Below are 19,996 nucleotides of genomic sequence, written 5' to 3'. Positions count from 1 at the left end.
GCATCCTAAGACTTGTTCTGGGGGATTCTTTCCAACATGGATACCTCCCCCTCATACCTGCCCATATCTGACTATCTACTCTTGCATTTCTACTTCAAAGAGTTGGGATCTAGAAATCTTTTGGTAGATGGGACAGAGGTCATTCTCTGTATGTACTTTCTGCTGAAAGGGCCCATCAAGGGTCTTCGATGATTGTTGGAAAGTCTGACCGATGGTGTCCAGATGAGACATCTAGGGACTTGGTTGTCCTTTGAAAAGTAGTTCTCCATTCTGCTATTTGAAGACAATAAGCTTGGGGTAGAAATCCTTAAGTCTTCTCTTGGATTCTACATTCTGTTGAGACCTAAACTGTCATTAAACTTTCCATTGCAAGGTGATTCTAGGTCTGGTGTCATAGTATATGTGGCGAATAAAGATCTGATCTGCTCCTTCACTAGAAGTTTGGTACTAAAATTTGCTAGAATTTCCTTCTGTGAAGATTGCAAAAGACAAATGTTGAGTTTTTATGCCCTGAATGCTGTCTGCACAGAGATCCACCTTTCTGTGAGCAGCATCTCTGAGTTCTGTCTTGCTTTGAGGTCCATCTGCTCTGAGCTCAAGCTTGCTAGGAGCTCCAATCACTCTGAGCTCCATCTTGCTCTGAGCACCATTTTACTCTAAGCAACATATTTTCCAAGCTCCATCTGTTACTAGCTCCATCTTGCTTGAAGCTTATCACTCTGAGCCCCATCTTGCTCTGAGCATGATCTACTTCGAGCTCCAAAGGCTCAGAGCAATGTTTGGAGTGCCAATCACTCCAAGCCCAAGCTTTCTGTGAGCATCATCTTCTCTGAGCTACATCTTACACCGAGCAACATCTGCTGCAATAGAGCTCCTTCTTGCTCCGAGCTCTATCTACTCCAAACTCCTTGCTCAGAGCTTCATCTGCTCCAAGTTCCAACTTACTTGGAGCTCCAATCACTCCAAGCACTATCTTGCTCTGAGCACCATTTGCATAGACATTTACCTTACTTGGAGTTCCATGTAGTCAGAGCTCCACCTACTCCAAGCTCCATCTTGCTTGGAGTTCCAATCACTCTTAGCTCCATCTTGCTGGGAGCTCCAGTCACTTCAAGCTCCATTTTGCTCTGAGCACCATCTGGTAGGAGCTCATCTTACTCTGATCTCCAATTGCTCAGAACAATGTTCAGAGTGCCAATCACTCCAAGCTCCCTCTTGCTCTGAGCACCATCTTCTCTGAGCTCCATCATATACCAGCAATATCTGCTACAAGTTCCATCTTGCTTGGAGCTCCTTCTTGCTCAGAGGTCTATCTTGGAGGCCTATCTGACCTGAACTCCATCTGGTTTGGAACTCCAATCATTTCACGCTCCACCTTGTTCTGAGCACCATCTGCTTGAAGCTCCATTTGCTCCAAGCTCCATCTTGCTTAGAGCTCCCATTACTCTGAGCTCCATTTTTCTCTGAGCACTATCTGCTTGAAGCTCCATTTGCTCCAAGTTCCATCTTGCTCTGAGCACCCTCTGCTCAGAGCTCCATCTGACTTCCCCTAGCTCCATCTTGCTGAGGTCTCCAATCGCTTCCAGCCCCATTCTGCTCAAAGCACCATCTTACTGTGAGCAGCATGTTCTCTGAGTTCCCTCTTGCTCTGAGCACCATTTTCTCTGAGCTCCTTCTGAAACCAAGCAACATTTACTCCAAGCTCCATCTTGCTTAGAGCTCCTTCTTGCTCAGAGCTTCATCTGCTCCAACCTCCATCTTGCTAAGAGCACCAATCACTTCCAGCTCCATTTTGCTCTGAGCACCATCCGCTCAAGTTCCATCTCATTATGAGTAACATGTTTTCTGAGCCAAACGTTGCTCAGAGCTGCATTTGCTCCAAGCCCAATTGTGCTTGAAGCTCCGACCACTAAGAGCTCTATCTGGCTCTGAGCACTGTCTGCTCAGAGCTCCAATCTCTCAGAGCAATGTTTATGTTTCAATCACTCCGAGCTCCATGTTGCTCTGAGCACCATCTGCTCTGAGCTCCATCTTAACCAAGCAACATCTGCTCCAAGTTCCATTTTGCTCTTTGCTCCTTTTTGTTCAAAGCTCTATGTGCTCTGAAGCCCATCTTCTCTGAGCTCCATCTTACTTGGAGCTGTAATCCCTCTGAGCTCCATCTTGCTCTGAGCACCATCTGCTCTGAGCTCCATCTAAAACCAAGAAACATCTGCTCCAAGCTCCTTCTTGCTCGGAGTTCCAGTTGCTCAGAGCAGTGTTCACAGTTCCAATCACTCCAAGCTCCTTCTTGCTTAGAGCTCCATCTTACACCAAGCAACATCTGCTTGAAGCTCTATCTCACTTGGAGGTACTTCATCTTGCTCAGAGCTCCATTCACTCTGAGCTCTATCTTGCTCTAAGCACCATCTGCACAGAACATTATCTTTCTTGGAGTTCTGATCAGTCTTAGGTCCTTCTTACTCTAAGCACCATCTGCTTAGAGCTCCATCTTGCTCTGAGTAGTCCATCTGCTTGGAACTACGTCTTACTGGGAGCAAAATCTGCTAGCTCCTTCTATTCTGAGCTCCAAACACTCTGGGCTCCATCTTGCTCTGAACACCAAAGCATACCTATTCTTAATGAGTGGGTAAAGGAAGTTCTCTCAACAGAAAGAAGATGAATACAAAAGAGAGCGTGAGACTTCAGAAAGGAAAGAAGAAAACCAAAAAGAGAAAAGAAATAGGGTTAAATATAATAGAATATTCTTCCCAGGAGCTTTTAAAATCATATTTGGTAGGTGAAGCAGAATTTTTAATATCTAATGTGGTGCTCAATGTGTATGGAGGAAATTTTTAAGAAAATTATTAAATGTGTGTAGGGTTAAAAAAAAAAAACTAAGTAAAAATAAGGCAATACAAACTTTGATACCAGTATACTGTGATAAGTTACATGTGCATTGGTAAAATTTCCATGTGTCGCCCAAATTTTATGTTTTAGAAACTTAGTTCCCAGATTCATATGTTGATGATATTTGGAGATAGGGCCTTTGGGAGATAATTAGGATCAGTTTAAAATATCTGAGTGAGATCCCTATGGTGGGACTGGTGACCATAAGAAGATAAAAAAATAGTTCCAGCACTTTGAGAGGCCAAGGAGGGTGGATTACCTGAGGTCAGGGGTTCAAGTCTGGCCAACATGACAAAACCCTGTCTCCACTAAAAATACAAAAATTCGCCAGATGTAGTGACATCCACCTGTAATCCCAGCTACTCAGGAGGCTGAGGCAAAAGAATCACTTGAACTTGGAACGCAGAGGCTGCAGTGAATTGAGATCACACCACTGCACTCCAGCCTGGGTAACAGAGTGAGACTCTGTCTCAAAAAAAAAAAGAAGAAGAGAAGAAGAGAAAAAGAGACCCAAGCTGACACACTCATGCCCTCTCACTGAATGATGCTCTCTGCCACATTATAAAGCAGCAAGAAGGCCCTCACAAGATGCCAGCACCACACCCTTGGACTTTTTTCAGCTTCCAAAACCAGGAGCCAAACAAACTTCTGTTCTTTACAAATTGTTCATACTCTAATATTCTGTTATAGTGACAGAAAACAAAGACATGTACATTGCAACACCTAGAGCAACGACTAGTAATACTATACATAGCGATATACTAAAAAACAATATAATTAAATCAAGATGAATGCCTAAAAATATTCAGATAATTCACAGGAATACAAAAAAGGAGAAATAGGAGAATAACAAACAGAATGAATGTAAATATTTGTAGCATAACCTAAAACTAGAAACAAGCTAAATGTCCTTCAATAGGTTGAATGGTGAACAAACCATGGTACATCCATACCATGGCACTATTCATTAATAAAGAGAAAACAAACTATTGATATAAGCAGTAGCTTGGATGGTCTCAAGGGAATTATGCTAAGTGAGAAAAGCATATCTCAAAATGTTACATATTGTATGATTTGATTCCATTTATATAGGTTTTTGTTGTTGCTGTTTTGAGATGGAGTCTCCCTGTGTCACCCAGGCTAGAGTGTAGTGGTGTAATCTTGGCTCACTGCAACCTCCACATCCTGGATTCAAGCAATTCTCCTGCCTCAGCCTCCTGAATAGCTGAGATTACATTCATGAGTCACCATGCTGGGATAATTTATTTATATTTATTGTACAGGTGGGGTTTCACCATGTTTGCCAGGCTGGTCTCAAACTACTGACCTCAAGTGATCTGCCCACCTTGGCCTCCCAAAGTGCTGTTACAGGCATGCACCACCACGCCTGGCCTCCATTTATATAGGTCTTGAGATAATAAAATTACAGAAATAGAGTACAGCTAGTGGTGGCCAGAGGTTAAAAAAAGGGGGTGTGTTAGATGGGAAGAGAGAAGAGGCATATGGAAGAGAGTGAGAGGGAGGTGGGGATGGTTATAAAAGGATAAGGAGAGGCATTCTTGTGGTAATGGAATGCTTCTGTATCTCGACTATGGTGATACACAAACCTGTGCATGCAATAAAATTGCATAGCACAAAATTCACATAAATGAGTGCATGTAAAACTGCACTATCAAATAATAGATCATTGAGTGTTAAGTTCCTGGTTCTGATACTATATTACACTATAATTATGCAAGCTGTTAATATTTGAAAAACTTGGCAAAGGGTATACAGGATCTCTTGTGTATTGCTTCTTTTTTTTTTTTTTTTTTTTTTGAGACCGAGTTTCGCTCTTGTTACCCAGGCTGGAGTGCAATGGCGTGATCTCAGCTCACTGCAACCTCCGCCTCCTGGGTTCAGGCAATTCTCCTGCCTCAGCCTCCAGAGTAGCTGGGATTACAGGCACATGCCACCATGCCCAGTTAATTTTTTGTATTTTTAGTAGAGATGGGGTTTTATCATGTTAACCAGGATGGTCTCGATCTCTTGACCTCATGATCCACCCGCCTTTTCCTCCCTAAGTGCTTGGATTACAGGCTTGAGCCATATATTACTTCTTATAACTACATATATCTGCAAATTTCTCAAAATAAATAATTTTAATAATTGGCTATTGTAGGACACCTTGTAAAGGCCCAATGACAATATGATTTTTCCCCTCTCAGAAAAAGAATGGGAAGGAACTGTGGCCATCGTAACTATTCTCCAGCCAGTCTCACCAAGGCCTCTGCACATTTCTTAAAAAGAAAAATTACATTTTATTGCCACAAATAAACATAAAATGCTTTTAGAGTTTCTGTATAAACTCATTCTTCATAAATTGTTGTAGGTTACTCCCTAAAGTTTTTGCTAAAAAACAAAAAGAAAGCTGCCCATTGGACCCACCTCAAGGTGGTTAGGTATAACTACCCTCTTTTTAGAAGATTCTAGATTGTAAAAAAAAAAAAAAAAAAATCTCATTTTCCTCCTAAAAATTAAGAAGTCAGATTGGCTTAGTAATATGGAAAAAAAATCTGCATGTCTCAATCAGATTCATGAAACTACAAATAGGGGAAACCATCATGACAATATATTAATATTGTGTACCACTGTTTTGAGTACAGATTAACAGGCAGTAGAAAACACTTTAGTTTCTTTCTTTTATTATTATACTTTAACTTCTGGGGTACATGTTCAGAATGTGCAGGTTTGTTACATAGGTATACACATGCTATGGTGGTTTGCTGCATCCATCACCCCGTCATCTACATTAGTTATTTCTCCTAATGTTATCACTCCCCTAACCCCCCCCACCCCCTGCTATCCCTCCCCTTGTCCCCAATCCCCCAACAAGCCTCAGTGTGTGATGTTTCCCTCCATGTGGCCATGTGTTGTCATTGTTCAGCTCCCACTTATGAGTGACAATATGCAGTGTTTGGTTTTTTGTTCCTGTGATAGTTTGCTGAGAATAACGGTTTCTAGCTTCAACCATGTCCCTGCAGAGGACATGAACTCATCCTTTTTGGATGAGACCTATAATATGGTACATGAAATGATGGTTTAGTCAGAAATCAGAATATTTTTATATCACCAGACAAAATGAACAACAGGTGTTATTCTAAACCAATGTAATCTATTTATAAAAAATAGCATACAAGAGATAATCTTTCAGTTGGACATCTGGGTGGTAGGAGATAGCAGACTTTTTGCTCTGAGAATAAAAAAGTTTTATGTTTTAATTTACAATCTAAAATAGATTCCACAACTGTGACCTGAGGCTAATGGTTAAGAGACAAGATTATTACATATAAATTACAATATATATATAAAATGAATACATTGTGCAAGTGGATTGATAGATGCATATATTTAACACAACAAGACCAATGGTAAACAGACCAAACCCACTTTATTTCTCTGTGGTTTTCCAGTCACTTATACGCAATTACAATAAAGCAAATAATTCCCTATATTTTTGTTAAATCATCACAAAATATATACCAAAACTCCCATTTATATGTTTAAAAACTAGTTTAAGTTTACTAGAAAATACTATCTCAATAGCAGTATAGCCAACTTATGTAACCATATTTATGTTAATTGCAGATAATATATTTCAGCTTCAGGATACCATAATCATTTTGTCTAGCCTTAACAAACATTTTATAAATATTGACGCTGGGGATAAAAATAATGAGAATATAATATTTACTTCGGCTTCACAGAGTAGAAATTGTTATTCAGTCACATAGGAGATTTTTGCATTTTCTTAGTCAATCCTCAAACTACCTGAGACATAATCATTATTACTCAGTTATAAACAGAAACCAAGATTCAGGTATACTGAGCAATTTGTGAGTATTTATGATAGAACATGGCAGGTTTGATTGCAACTCTGTTTGATTGCAAAATGCTTCCTCTTTCTACTTCATCATAATGTATTTCTGGCAAGAACCATGAGAACCAAAAGTATGACATGAAAAACGACTTCAGAATTATTTTTAAGTTGTTTGCATAGACTTTGTTTTAGACATTGCTAAGCTTTTCCCAAAAAGTTGTACTCAGTTGTTCAAAGGCTAAGACAACGTTGTCATCTTCATTTTCACATAGCTCACGCAAGGAAACACTGCAAATGAGGAAAAAAATATGACCCATTTTAGTGAGATTGAATATTTTAAGAAAGGCTTTCCTTGGGTAGGCAAAAGTAAGTAAATCCCATTAGATGATGAAATTATATTGGCAAAATATGAGGAATAATGATAAGAAATATATTTCTCCTCAAAAATCTTTCGTAAAATTTTTTGAAAGATAACAAAACAACCCCCATGCAGTTTTTCTCCATGACTGTCACCAAGAGAGTCTGAGAGGCCATCAAATTCCACATAACTTGATCCCTTCTTCCTTCAATAGTGCAATAACACAAATTCCTTTTCCTTTCTCTATGTATCTCTTGTGGAATCATTTTGTGTTATTTATGATACTGTGTCCCCTGTATACTGAAACCCACAAGCAGCTACATCTATGATGAGACAAATATTCCTTTCTTTACCTAGATGTGTAAAAAATAAGGAAAGCAAGATATGGTAAGCAGAATAATGGCCCTCCAAAGAGATGCACATCATATTCCCCGGAAACTGATGAATAGGTTAAGTTACACGGCAAAGGGGAATGAATTATGGAATTAAATGAGTTAAAGTTGCTAATCACCTGGCCTTGAGATGGGAAAATAATCCTGGATTATTTGGGCAGGTTTCAGTGTAATCTCAAAGGTCCTTGTAAGTGGAAGAGTGAGGCAGGAGAGAGAATGATGCAGTGTGAGTCTACCAAACATTGCTGGCTTTGGAGATGAAAGGGAGCCACAAGCCAAGGAATGCTGGCAGCCTCTAAAAGTTGGAAAAGGCAATAAAAGCAGATTGTCCCTTAGGAGTCTCTAGAAAGAAATGCAGCCCTGATGACAACTGGATTGAGCCCATTAAGACACATTTTGGACTTCTGACCTCCAGAACTGTAAAATAATAAATTTGTGTTGGTTTTAACCACTATGTTTGTGGTAATTTGTTGCAGCAGCATTAAGAAACTAATGTACAGGTAACAAAAAAGGAGAGAATAAATCCAAAAAGAACAGTACAGCTGGGCTGATCAAGGACTGACAACTATCATTATATGAAATCTTCTAAGCCTTTTATTATTTGCATCTACCTTGTTTCCACTAGAGTTCCAGTTTTTTTTTCTAGTGTCATCACTAACCGACCACAAAAATTGATCAGCTCTGTCTGAGTTACACCAAATTTCTTTCTGAGTCATAGACTTACAATTGTGACTACTGAACACTTCCACCTGACTGATAACTCCCAGATGTAATGTGAGGGGTATAAATTCTAACTCACGAGTTTTCATTCTCATCCTCAAATGTCATGTTCACCCTTGTTTCCCATGCATCCTTAACAAAAATAGAAACTTTGGTCACCTTTACCAACAGCATACATTTTTTTTAACCAATTTCTTGAATTTCACCTCATAAATACTTTTCTGATCATGCTTCTGCATATTTCAATTCCCTTAATTCAGACCTTTACTCATTTTCACCTGCAGGACTGTTGCAGTCTTTGTGCCTACACATTTCTGCCACATATACAGTCCACATGCTCAGGCCACCCTCATGCTTATGCGCTGTCCACACATTGCTCAGAAGATGAAGGCCAAACTTCTTAATGTTAATATATAGACTTTCCTGATAAAGATCCAAATTCCATTTAAAGTCTCTTACAACAACCTGGCATCTTCCCCCGTCTCTGTCAAATCCCCATATTCTCCATGGGGATGTAGTGAGCTTGGAGTCTTTCCCTGATACATCAGGCCCTTTCTCATTGCTGTACTTTGAAAATACTATTTCTTCTTCCCCATAATTAAGGGCTTAATCAAAAAAATACTTCATGTGAGACTCTTTCTTTGAATGCAAATAGAGTTAGCCATTCCTTTTCTACCATCTTAGCCCTGGCCGTGTTTGGAAGGTCTGTAAGTCAGCTTCTTTCACTACAGTGTAAGAGTTTTTTTTTAATCAGGTATATCAATTAAATGATCCTTTGGCTGGGCACGGTGGCTCATACCTGTAATCCTAGCACTTTAGGAAGCCAAGGCAGGTGGATTGTTTGAGATCAGTAATTTCGATACAAGCCTGGGCAACATGGTAAAACCCCGTCTCTACTAAAAATACAAGAAATTATCCAGGCGTGGTGATGGGCACCGATAGTCCCAGCTACTTGGGAGGCTGAGGCAGGAGAACCGCTTGAACCAAGGAGGCAGAGGCTACAGTGAACCAAGATGGTACCACTGCACTCCAACCTGGGCGACAGAGCAAGACTCCATCTCAAAAAAAAATTATTTTTTGATGATCCTTTATAGCTCACATGCTTAGAAGCATGTGTCTCATACCAATAATGCGTCAATACTTCTTAGATGATGAATAAATGAGTGATTTCTTCGTCCAAGCCTTAGAGACAGCTCCCAAGTCTGTGGAGTTTCTTAGGCTGCTCTGGAGATTATACCTTGAGTAACTACAAGCCACTCAAGGAATACCCTATCTAGAGATAATACAAGTGGACAAACCAGTTTCCTTCTGTCCCAAAAGTTTTACTCTCTGTATGAAAAGTTCAAACAGGCCTAATTCTGCTCAGATCCAAGATATAAAACAAGACTTGATTAGCAATAACCTAGTAACAGAGAGATGTGTGCCAAATTAAATATATAAAAAGTGACAGGACAAAGCAACACCCATAAACTATTGAGATGCATGCAGATTGAAGACTTTGGAAAAAAGGACATTTAACTAAGCAACATTAGATGGTCAATGGAGCCTAAGTTTGGTATTGCTTGGGACCCTGCTAGGTTTTGTTAAAGATGAAAATAGGAGGCAAATGTGAGAGATTAGAGTCAGATGGAGCCTGGAGAAAACAAGAAAGTCAAAGTATGTAACAGAATATAAACCGGAGATCTGATGGAGCCCTAAGGAGCCCTCTGAAATATCATGTCCTTGACACACATTGCTTGTAGCAATTGAGAATATAAGGATCCAGGAGTCAGTGAAGTATGCAAAACTATTGCTGCCTGTCAGTGCATGATGCCTGGGGCTGAGACTCTAGTCTGGCTGAAAATTCATCTCAGATAGACACTGGAATTAATTCTATTGTTGAGATAATGCAGCAGGTGTTGAGGAGACATTCTGCAGAGCCTTTGGGGAGATGAACTCCATCGCAGCACATAAGAAGCTTAAAGGCACTTTCATGTACATGGCTTATAGTACGGGTTCAACATTTTTCGAATTATAAATAAATTACTAAAAAATGTAAAAATCAATATTTAAGTATACAACACACCTGATAGATTTAACAGTGAGTGCAAAATCCTTCAACAAATAATAAGCATCTCCTTCATTCATCCTAAGCAAAACAACATTTTGAAAATTAATAACACAAAACATTAAAGAACATCTTATTTCATATTTAAATATTGGATTTATTGATAGGCTACTTTGTCTTCAAGATCTACTTTCCATAATCATTTCTGCCACAGACTCCCAGATATTGATTCAATCTATGGCAATGGTGATTATGAATTCAAGAAGTGAAGTTTCACAACCATAGATAATCAATAAAAATAGAAGGCTGGACATCTCAGGAGATAACTAAAATAGAAAAGTAAAACTCAGGAGGGTAAATTGGAACTAGAGACTGAAAAGAAACAGATGTATTATTTACTAATGTCATAGTTGCTTTATTCACAATGAGTCACTTTTTTCCAAAACAGTGCTCAACATCTTTGAAGATTGCTAGAATTTCTTAACACCTTAATTCAGTAAGTATTGCTCAAAATTTTATGTAAAAAATAAATTGGTGGCCAGGTGGGGTGGCTGACGCCTAGAATCCCAGCACTTTGGGAGGCCAGCGTGGGCGAATCACAAGGTCAAGAGATTGAGACCTTCCTGGCCAACATGGTGAAACTCTCACCTTACTAAAAATACAAAAATTAGCCGGGTGTGGTGGTGTGCACCTGTAATCCCAGTTAGTCTCAGTTACTTGGGAGGCTGAGGCAGGAGAATCACTTGAACCTGGGAGGCAGAGGATGCAGTGAGCCAAGATCGCACCACTCACTTCAGCCTGGCAACAGAGCAAGACTCCGTCTCAAAAAAATAAATAGGTTTCCTGCTTTGGTGTGACAGGGTTCCCCATCCCACAACTGTGTGTCCAAGTCAATTTCTTCATCCTAGGTAAATCCAAGAGTGTTTACTCCTGTATACTATTTTTGAAAATGTTTTTCCTGCCACAGAACTAAAATAAGTGTCATGTACTCAGTCCTCAAAAGTTGAAAAGCAAGGCATTATTTGTTATTATTTCAGTTTTAAAATTTATATCAATGAATAAATAGGATAGTAAAAAATAAAAATATATCTATGAGCATATGCAGATATTTATATCTTTAGAGTACAGCATTATGTCACGTGAGCCAGCCTAAGTGCCAAGATTTTGCTGGAAAACCACAAACAAAAATAATACTGAATTTCTTATTCTCTCTTGCCATTAGTCTAAAAAAAAAAACCTAGTAAATTTAGCATGATTTAAAGTATACTTGAAACTGTAATAAGGATTCTTCCTTAAAATTCATTAAATTAATTCATCAGGGATAGAGATGGGGGGACAGACAGACATAGACAGAGAGGACATACCTGTTATCCTGGACTAATCCTAGCAAGGAGCCATGTTTGTAGAAATCCAGGGCATAGGCATTAAGCGGCATTTTCCTTCCTCGGTTATCAAATCTCTGTGACAACAGCACTGGAGCCTGAGAGCGATTAACACCAATTGTGCCTAGGGTTACCTGAGAAAATAAGATTCTTCGTCATGTATTATTCATATATAAAGAAGGTTTATAATTTCTTATGTGGTGCTTCATAGTTCCATCCTTTAGTCACCATTCTTTGCTGTGAAGGAAGAGGTGTCTTACCCACACATTGTGGTAGCACTATCCTAAGCAAGCCTGGAGAGAGCCTCAGCTCCACCCCATGAAGATTATTGCCTCCACAAAATACTGATAACCCTTTCAACCACCCACCCACTAGACTATAGACACACTCACTAGGAAAGAAAACCTAACATCATTTTATTCTCCTTATTGGTGGTGGAAATTTACTTATAAACAGAGTATCAATCAGCTATAGGCTTATACATCACAAGAAAATAATTCAACCAAACTCTAACAATCTTTGGAACCCAATTACCTAAATTAAAAAAAAAAAAAAGGAGGAAGAAGGAGGAGGGACAAAAAGAAGGAAAGTGAAAAGAAAGCAAACAGTTTTTCCATGTCTGTTCTTTGTTTTGCAAACTATACTGTACAGGATCAACAGAACTCTAGCATACTGTTAGTATGAGTGTAAATTGGCACAACTACTTTTTAAATGAGTTGGTAAGAGGAAAAAGAAGATGGCGCGGTAGGAGCAAATCAGGATCACAGCTCTCAGTGGAGACGCAGAGGGTGAGTGCAATCCGCATTTCCAGACGGATCTTTGTTGCCCACAGAACGGGGAAATTCCCAGGTGTAGGAGAAACACCGGACGCCAGCGCAGCTGTTTCGGTTCGTGCCGCCATTTCAGCCGGTGCCACAGCGCAGCGGCACTCCGCACAAAATGCTCTGGTCTGGGTGCCCTGTTAAACCAGCAATCTGAGATTTGAAAGTGCAGATTAGCATATCCATCTGATTAAATGGGACTTGGACAGAGAGCCAGACCAGGAGATTCCCGGGAAGCGATGTGTGAGCCAACACAGTGGGTCGCTGCACAGGAAATCACACAGATCCCGGTGCCCTATCAGCAGGTGACTGAAACACCTGGGAGAGATTTAACTGTTCAACTTAAAAAAAAAGGGCTCTGAGGCAGGGAGCCATGTGATCAGGCTCAGCAGGTCCCACCCCCACAGGGACAAACAAAATGGCGATTCAAAACGCTCGGGGTTGAGAGTATCACTGCAGGCACAGCTGAACCCAGGAAGGTGCAGCTCAGTGGAGGAGGGGGGTCTGCCGTTACCAAGGCATTCTGCCCCTACTGAGGTACACTCCCATTGCTGACGCAGCCTGCCATAATAGGGTGGAGCCCACGGCAGCAGGACAGAGCCCATGGCAGCAGGACAGACCACATGGCAGCAGGGCGGAGCCTCAGGACTAGACTGCCTCCTAGCTGGGCAGGACAGTGCAATGGATATTCATAAAGAAAGCTCTAACTCCCTGAGACAGAGCATCTGAGAAAAAAAGGGTTTTTATGAGTTCTGCTGCAGCAGACTTAAACATACCTGCCTAGCAGCTCTGAATGAACAACAGAGCTCACAGCTCAGCACTTGAGCTCCTAAAAAGTACAGACCGTCTCTTCAAGCAGCTCCCTGACCCCTGTATATCCAGAGTCACCTCAAAAAGAACTGATCAGACTGACATTTGATGGGCATCATTCTGGCACAAAGATAGCAGAAGAGGAAACTGGTAGTATCCCTCACTGTTCCACAGCTGCTACAGGTGTACCCCAGACAAGCAGGGCCTGAAGTGGACCTCAGCAGTCATACAGCAGAGGGGCCAGACTGTTAGAAGGAAAACTAAGTAACAGAAATACTTCATCATCAACATTCTGGGCATCCACTCAGAGACCCAATTGAAAAGTCAGCAACTACTCAGACGACAGGTGGATAAACCCACAAAGATGGGAACAAACCAGTGCAAAAAGGAGGAAAACACCTGAAACCAAAACACCTCGCCTCCTACAAAGGACCAAAACTCCTCACCAGCAAGGGAACAAAGCTGGACAGAGAATGACTGTGACGAAATGATGGAATCAGACTTCAGAAGGTGGGTAATAAGAAACTTTCATAAGCTAAAAGAATATGATCTAAATCAATGCAGAAAAACGAAGAATCTTGAAAAAAGATTCAAGGAAATGACAACAAGAATGGACAACTTAGAGAGGAATATGAATGAATTAAAGGAGCTGAAAAACACAACACGAGAACGTCATGAAGCATGCACAAGTTTCAACACGTGAACTGACCAAGCAGAAGAAAGAATATCAGAAGTCGAAGATCAACTCAATGAAATAAAACGAGAAACAAAGATTAGAGAAAAAAGCACCAAAAGGAATGAACAAAGTCTCCAAGAAATGTGGGACTATGTGAAGAGACCTAACCTATGTTTGATAGGTGTACCCGAATGTGACGAAGAGAATGAATCCAAGCTGGAAAATACTCTTCAGGATATTATCCAGGAAAATTTCCCCAACCTAGCAAGGCAGGCCAATAGTCAAGTCCAGGAAATACAGAGAAGACCTCAAAGATATTCCCCAAGAAGAGGAACCCCAAGGCACGTAATCGCCAGATTCACCAGGGTTGAAATGAAGGAGAAAATACTAAGGGCAGCCAGAGAGAAAGATCGTGTCACCCACAATAAGAAGCCAATCAGACTCACAGCAGATCTCTCGGCAGAAACTCTACAAGCCAGGAGAGAGTGGGGGCCAATATTCAACATCCTTAATGAAAACAACTTTCAACCCAGAATTACATATCCAGCCAAACTGAGCTTCAGAAGTGAAGGAAAAATAAAATCCTTCGCAAACAAGCAAGTACTCAGAGATTTTGTCACCAACAGGCCTGCTTTACAAGAGCTCCTGAAAGAGGCACTACACATAGAAAGGAACAACCAGTACCAGCCATTCCAAAAACATACCAAATGCTAAAGAGCATCAAAAAATAAAGAATAATCTGCACCAACTAACAGGCAAAACAGCCAGCTAGCATTAAAATGGCAGTATCAAATTCACACATAACAATAATAACCCTAAATGTAAATGGACTAAATGCACCAATCAAAAGACACAGACTGGCAAATTGGATAAAAAAACAAAATCCATCAGTGTGCTGCATCCAGGAAACCCATCTCACATGCAAGGATACGCAAAGGCTCAAAATAAAGGTATGGAGGAAGATTTAACAAGAAATTGGAGAGCAAAAAAAAGCAGGAGTTGCAATTCTTGTCTCTGATTAAACAGACTTTAAAGCAACAAAGATTAAAAGAGACAAAAAAGGACATCACATAATCGTAAAAGGATCGATGCAACAAGAAGAGCTAACAATCCTAAATATATATGGACCCAATACAGGTGCACCCAGCTACATAAGTCAAGTTCTCAATGACTTACAGAGACTTAGACTCCCACACAATAACAGTGGGAGACTTTAACACTCCACTGTCAATATTAGATAGATCAACCAGACAGAAAATCAACAAGAATACCCAGGGCTTGAACTCAGACCTGGAACAAGCAAACCTGATAGATATTTACAGAACTCTCCACCCCAAATCCACAGAATATACATACTTCTCAGCCCCACATCACACCTCTAAAATTGACCACATAATTGGAAGTAAAGCACTCCTCAGTAAATGCAAAACAACTGACATCATAACACACAGTCTCTCAGACCATAGTGCAATCAAGCTACAACTCAGAATTCAGAAACTAACTCAGAACCACACAACTTCATGAAAACTGAACAACTGGCTCTTGAATGTTGACTGGATAGACAATGAAATGAAGGCAGAAATAAAGAAGTTCTTTGAAACCAACAAGAATGAAGACACAACATACCAGATCTCTGGGACACATTTAAAGCAGTCTCTAGAGAAAAATGTATAGCAATAAGTGCCCATATGAGAAGAGTGGAGAGATCCAAAATTGACACCCTATCATCAAAATTGAAAGAGCTAGAGGAGCAAGATCAGAAAAACTCAAAACCTAGCAGAAGACAAGAAATAACTAAGATCAGAGCTGAACTGAAAGAGATAGAGACACGAAAAATCCTTCAAAAAATCAATAAATCCAAGAGCTGGTTTTTTGAAAAGATCAGTAAAATAGACAGACCACTAGCCAGACTGATAAAAAAGCAAAGAGAGAACAACCAAATAGATGCAATAAAAAATGATAAAGGGGAAATCACCACAGATTCCACAGAAATTCAAACCATCATCAGAGAATATTACAAACAACTCTATGCACATAAACTAGTAAACCTGGAAGAAATTGATAAATTCCTGGACACTTGTGTCCTCCCAAGCCTAAACCAGGAGAAAGCCGAAACTATGAATAGACCAATAACAAGGTCTGAAGTTGAGGCAGCAATTAAGAGCCTACCACACAAAAAAAAGCCCAGGTCCAGATGGGTTCACAGCCGAATTCTACCAGACACACAAAGAGAAGCTGGTACCATTCCTTCTGAAACTATTCCAAATAATCCAAAAAGAGGGAATCCTTCCCAAATCATTTTATGAGACCAACATCATCCTGATACCAAAACCCGGCAGAGACTCAACAAGAAAAAAAAACTTCAGGCCAATATCCATGATGAACATAGATGCAAAAATCTTCAATAAAATACTGGCAAACCGATTGCAACAGCACATCGAAAAACTTATCCATCATGATCAAGTAGGATTCATCCTGGGGATGCAAGGCTGGTTCAACATATGCAAGTCTATAAACGTAATTCACCACATAAACAGAACCAAAAACAAAAACCACATGATTATCTCAATGGACGCAGAGAAGGCATTTGACAAAATTCAACAGCCCTTTATGCTAAAAACCCTCAATAAACTCGGTATTGACGGAACGTATCTCAAAGTAATAAAAGCTATTTATGACAAACCAACAGCCAATATCATACTGAATGGGCAAAAACTGGATGCATTCCCTTTGAAATTCGGCACTAGACAAGGATGCCCTCTCTCACCACTCCTATTCAATATAGAACTCAAAGTTCTAGCCAGAGCAATCAGGCAAGAAAAAGAAATAAAGGGTTTCAAATAGGAAAGGAGGAGGCCAAATTGCCTCTATTTGCAGACGACATGATAGCATACCTTGAAGACCCCATCGCCTCAGCCCAAAAACTCCTGAAACTGATAAGCAACTTCAGCAAAGTCTCAGGATATAAAATCAATGTGCAAAAATCACAAGCATTCCTCTACACCAATAACAGACTAAAAGAAAGCCAAATCAAGAACGAACTGCAATTCCTAATTGCTACAAAAAGAATAAAATACCTAGGAATACAACTAACAAGGAATGTAAGGGACCTCTTCAAAGAAAACTAAAAACCACTGCTCAATGAAATATGAGTGGGCACAGACAGATGGAGGAACATTCCATGTTCATGGTTAGGAAGAATCAATATCGTGAAAATGGCTATACTGCCCAAAGTAATTTACAGAATCAACACTATCCCCATCAAGCTACCATTGACTTTCTTCACAGAACTGGAAAAAACCACCATGAACTTCATATGGAACCAAAAGAGAGCCCGCATAGCCAAGTCAATTCTAAGCAAAAAGAACACAGTGGGAGGCATCACACTACCAGACTTCAAACTATGCTACAAGGCTACAGTAATCAAAACAGCATGGTACTGGTAACAAAACAGAGATATAGACCAATGGAACAGAACAGAGGCATTGGAGGCAACACAACATATCTACAACCATACAATGTTTGATAAACCTGACAAAAACAAGCAATGGGGAAAGGATTCCCTGTTTAATAAATGGTGTTGGGAAAACTGGCTAGCCATGTTCAGAAAGCAGAAACTGGACCCCTTCCTGACACCTTACACTAAAATTCACTCCAGATGGATTAAAGACTTAAACATAAGACCTGGCACCATAAAAACCCTAGAAGAAAATCTAGGCAAAACCATTCAGGACATAGGAGTAGGCAAGGCCTTCATGACCAAAACACCAAAAGCATTGGCAACAAAAGCCAAAATAGACAAATGGGACCTAATCAAACTCCACAGCTTCTGCACGGCAAAAAAACCAGTCACTAGAGTGAATCGGCAACCAACGGAATGGGACAAAATTGTTGCAGTTTACCCATCTGACAAAGGGCTGATATCCAGAATTTACAAAGAACTCAAACAGATTTACGGAGAAAAACAAACAAGCCCATTCAAAAATGGGCAAAGGATATGAACAGACACTCTACAAAAGAAGACATACATGAGGCCAACAAACAGATGAAAAAATGCTCAGCATCACTGGTCATCAGAGAGATGCAAATCAAAACCTCATTGAGATACCATGTCACGCCAGTTAGAATGGCGATCATTAAAAAATCTGGAGACAACAGATGCTGGAGAGGATGTGGAGAAATAGGAACACTTTTACACTGTTGGTGGAAGTGCAAATTAGTTCAACCATTGTGGAAGACAGTGTGGCGATTCCTCAAGGCCTTAGAAATAGAAATTCCATTTGGCCCAGCAATCCCATTACTGGGTATATATCCAAAGGACCATAAATCGTTCTACTAAAGGACACATGCACACGAATGTTCATTGCAGCACTGTTTACAATGGCAAAGACCTGGAATCAACCCAAATGCCCATCGATGATAGACTGGACTGGAAAAATGTGGCACATATACAGCATGGAATATTATGCAGCAATCAAAAAGGATGAGTTTGTGTCCTTTGTAGGGTCATAAATGAATCTGGAGAACATAATTCTCAGCAAACTAACACAAGAACGTAAAATGAAATACTGCATATTCTCACTCATAGGCGGGTGATGAAAAATGAGAACACATGGAAATAGGGAAGGGAGTACTACACTCTGGGGTCTATTGGGGGGAGTAGGGGAGGGACAGCCGGGGGGGGGTAGCTGGGGAGAAATGCCAAATGTGGGTGGAAGGGAAGACAGCAGCAAAACACACTGCCATGTGTGTACCTATGCAACTATCTTGCATGTTCTGCACATGTACCCCAAAACCTAAAATGCAATAAAAAAATAAAATAAAATAAATGAGTTGGTAGTCACTTGAAGAGTTTAATATTTGAATAATCTTATTCCTATCTGACAGAAAATTATTTTAACCCAGAGAATCAATACCTAAGAGAAACTATTGCATATATGCACCAGACATCCATAGCAATTCTTTGTGTGATAGCAAAGACTCAAAAGAAGCACAACCATTCAAAACTGGAGAATACATCAAAAGGCTTTTAATATTCACACTATAAAGTATTATTAAGTAGTAAAAGTAAAAGAGAGTTTGATGTTATAACAGGGATAAACTTTAAAGCATAGCATTGAATGTAAGTAAAAGCGACTTCCAGGAGACTGAAATAACTATTACTTCACTTTTCATAAAATTCAAGCAAACAAATATAAAAAGGGATTTTCTGATATGTAGTTTTTAAAAAGGAAAATGAAAAACACAAAGTTTATAACTCTGTGGGGGAAGAGGGAGACAAGAAAATTAAACGTGGGAGGAGCACACATATCCTTAGTACATGGTGTCCATTTGGTTCAAGACTTTATAGCTTATCTATGTGCTATAAAAGCATGTATTTGTATGTATATTTAACATTATGTTAAAACATAATAAATAAAAGCAAAACAATTTTAAGAGGTTATAACTTATTCTAGTAAAGTAAATTTGTATAAAGTGAGTTGGGTAAGGTAAATTATGTGAGGGAATATAAAAAAAAATGTGAGTTCAAGAGAAAAATAACTGCAAATTTATAAATCCTTATAAAAAGTTTTTCCTGACTTATTTTTAACTTAATGACCATGGGTGTAAAAACACTTTCTTGTTGATACTCGATTTTATACAATTGAAAGAATGATTCATTGGTTTCAGCATAGCAACATTTATTTGAAACTAAAAACTATACCATTAGAAAGTATTTAAATTTAGGATAAAAATGTATGTGCTTATTTAAAATGCACAAGGTGTATATCATTTTCAAAATTACTTTAAGTGATAGAGGACTATGATTTTGAAATAAAATAGAGTTGAGACACCAATATCAATCCATAATATCAAATGTAATAAAACATTTTTTTCTCAAATTTTGTATTAAAATATAAATTAAATTTCAACAATTTCAACATTCATATGAGTTATCCAGGATCTTCCAGCTGTGTCTAGTTCTTTGCATTCCATTTTAGACATCATGGATGCAGACTATAAGTAGTATTCACAGCATTTATAACAGTACTGAGAAAGCTT

General features: G+C 39.4%; 1 protein-coding gene across 6 annotated transcripts in view; it reads right to left on the bottom strand.

Annotated features, from left to right (window-relative positions):
• Positions 1–6,300: 6,300 nt before the first annotated feature.
• DDX60 (DExD/H-box helicase 60) overlaps positions 6,301–19,996 on the bottom strand; it is a 116,534-nt gene continuing 102,838 nt past the window's right edge. For 5 of the 6 annotated variants that reach the window (XM_054252798.2, XM_035292697.3, XM_078366312.1 and 2 more), the window contains 3 exons: positions 11,630–11,781; positions 10,284–10,346; positions 6,301–7,036 (listed from right to left, as the gene is read on the bottom strand). In XM_054252798.2, the coding sequence (XP_054108773.2) occupies positions 6,937–7,036; positions 10,284–10,346; positions 11,630–11,781 (315 nt within the window). In that variant the 3' untranslated portion in view covers positions 6,301–6,936. The remainder of the gene's footprint in view (positions 7,037–10,283; positions 10,347–11,629; positions 11,782–19,996) is intronic. The other variant, XM_078366311.1, reaches the window with a different exon arrangement.

Source organism: Callithrix jacchus, chromosome 3 (genome assembly GCF_049354715.1).
Source record: "Callithrix jacchus isolate 240 chromosome 3, calJac240_pri, whole genome shotgun sequence".
NCBI lineage: Eukaryota > Metazoa > Chordata > Mammalia > Primates > Cebidae > Callithrix > Callithrix jacchus.
Note: the sequence above shows the minus strand (reverse complement) of the source record. Positions and strands in the feature narration are given on the sequence as shown.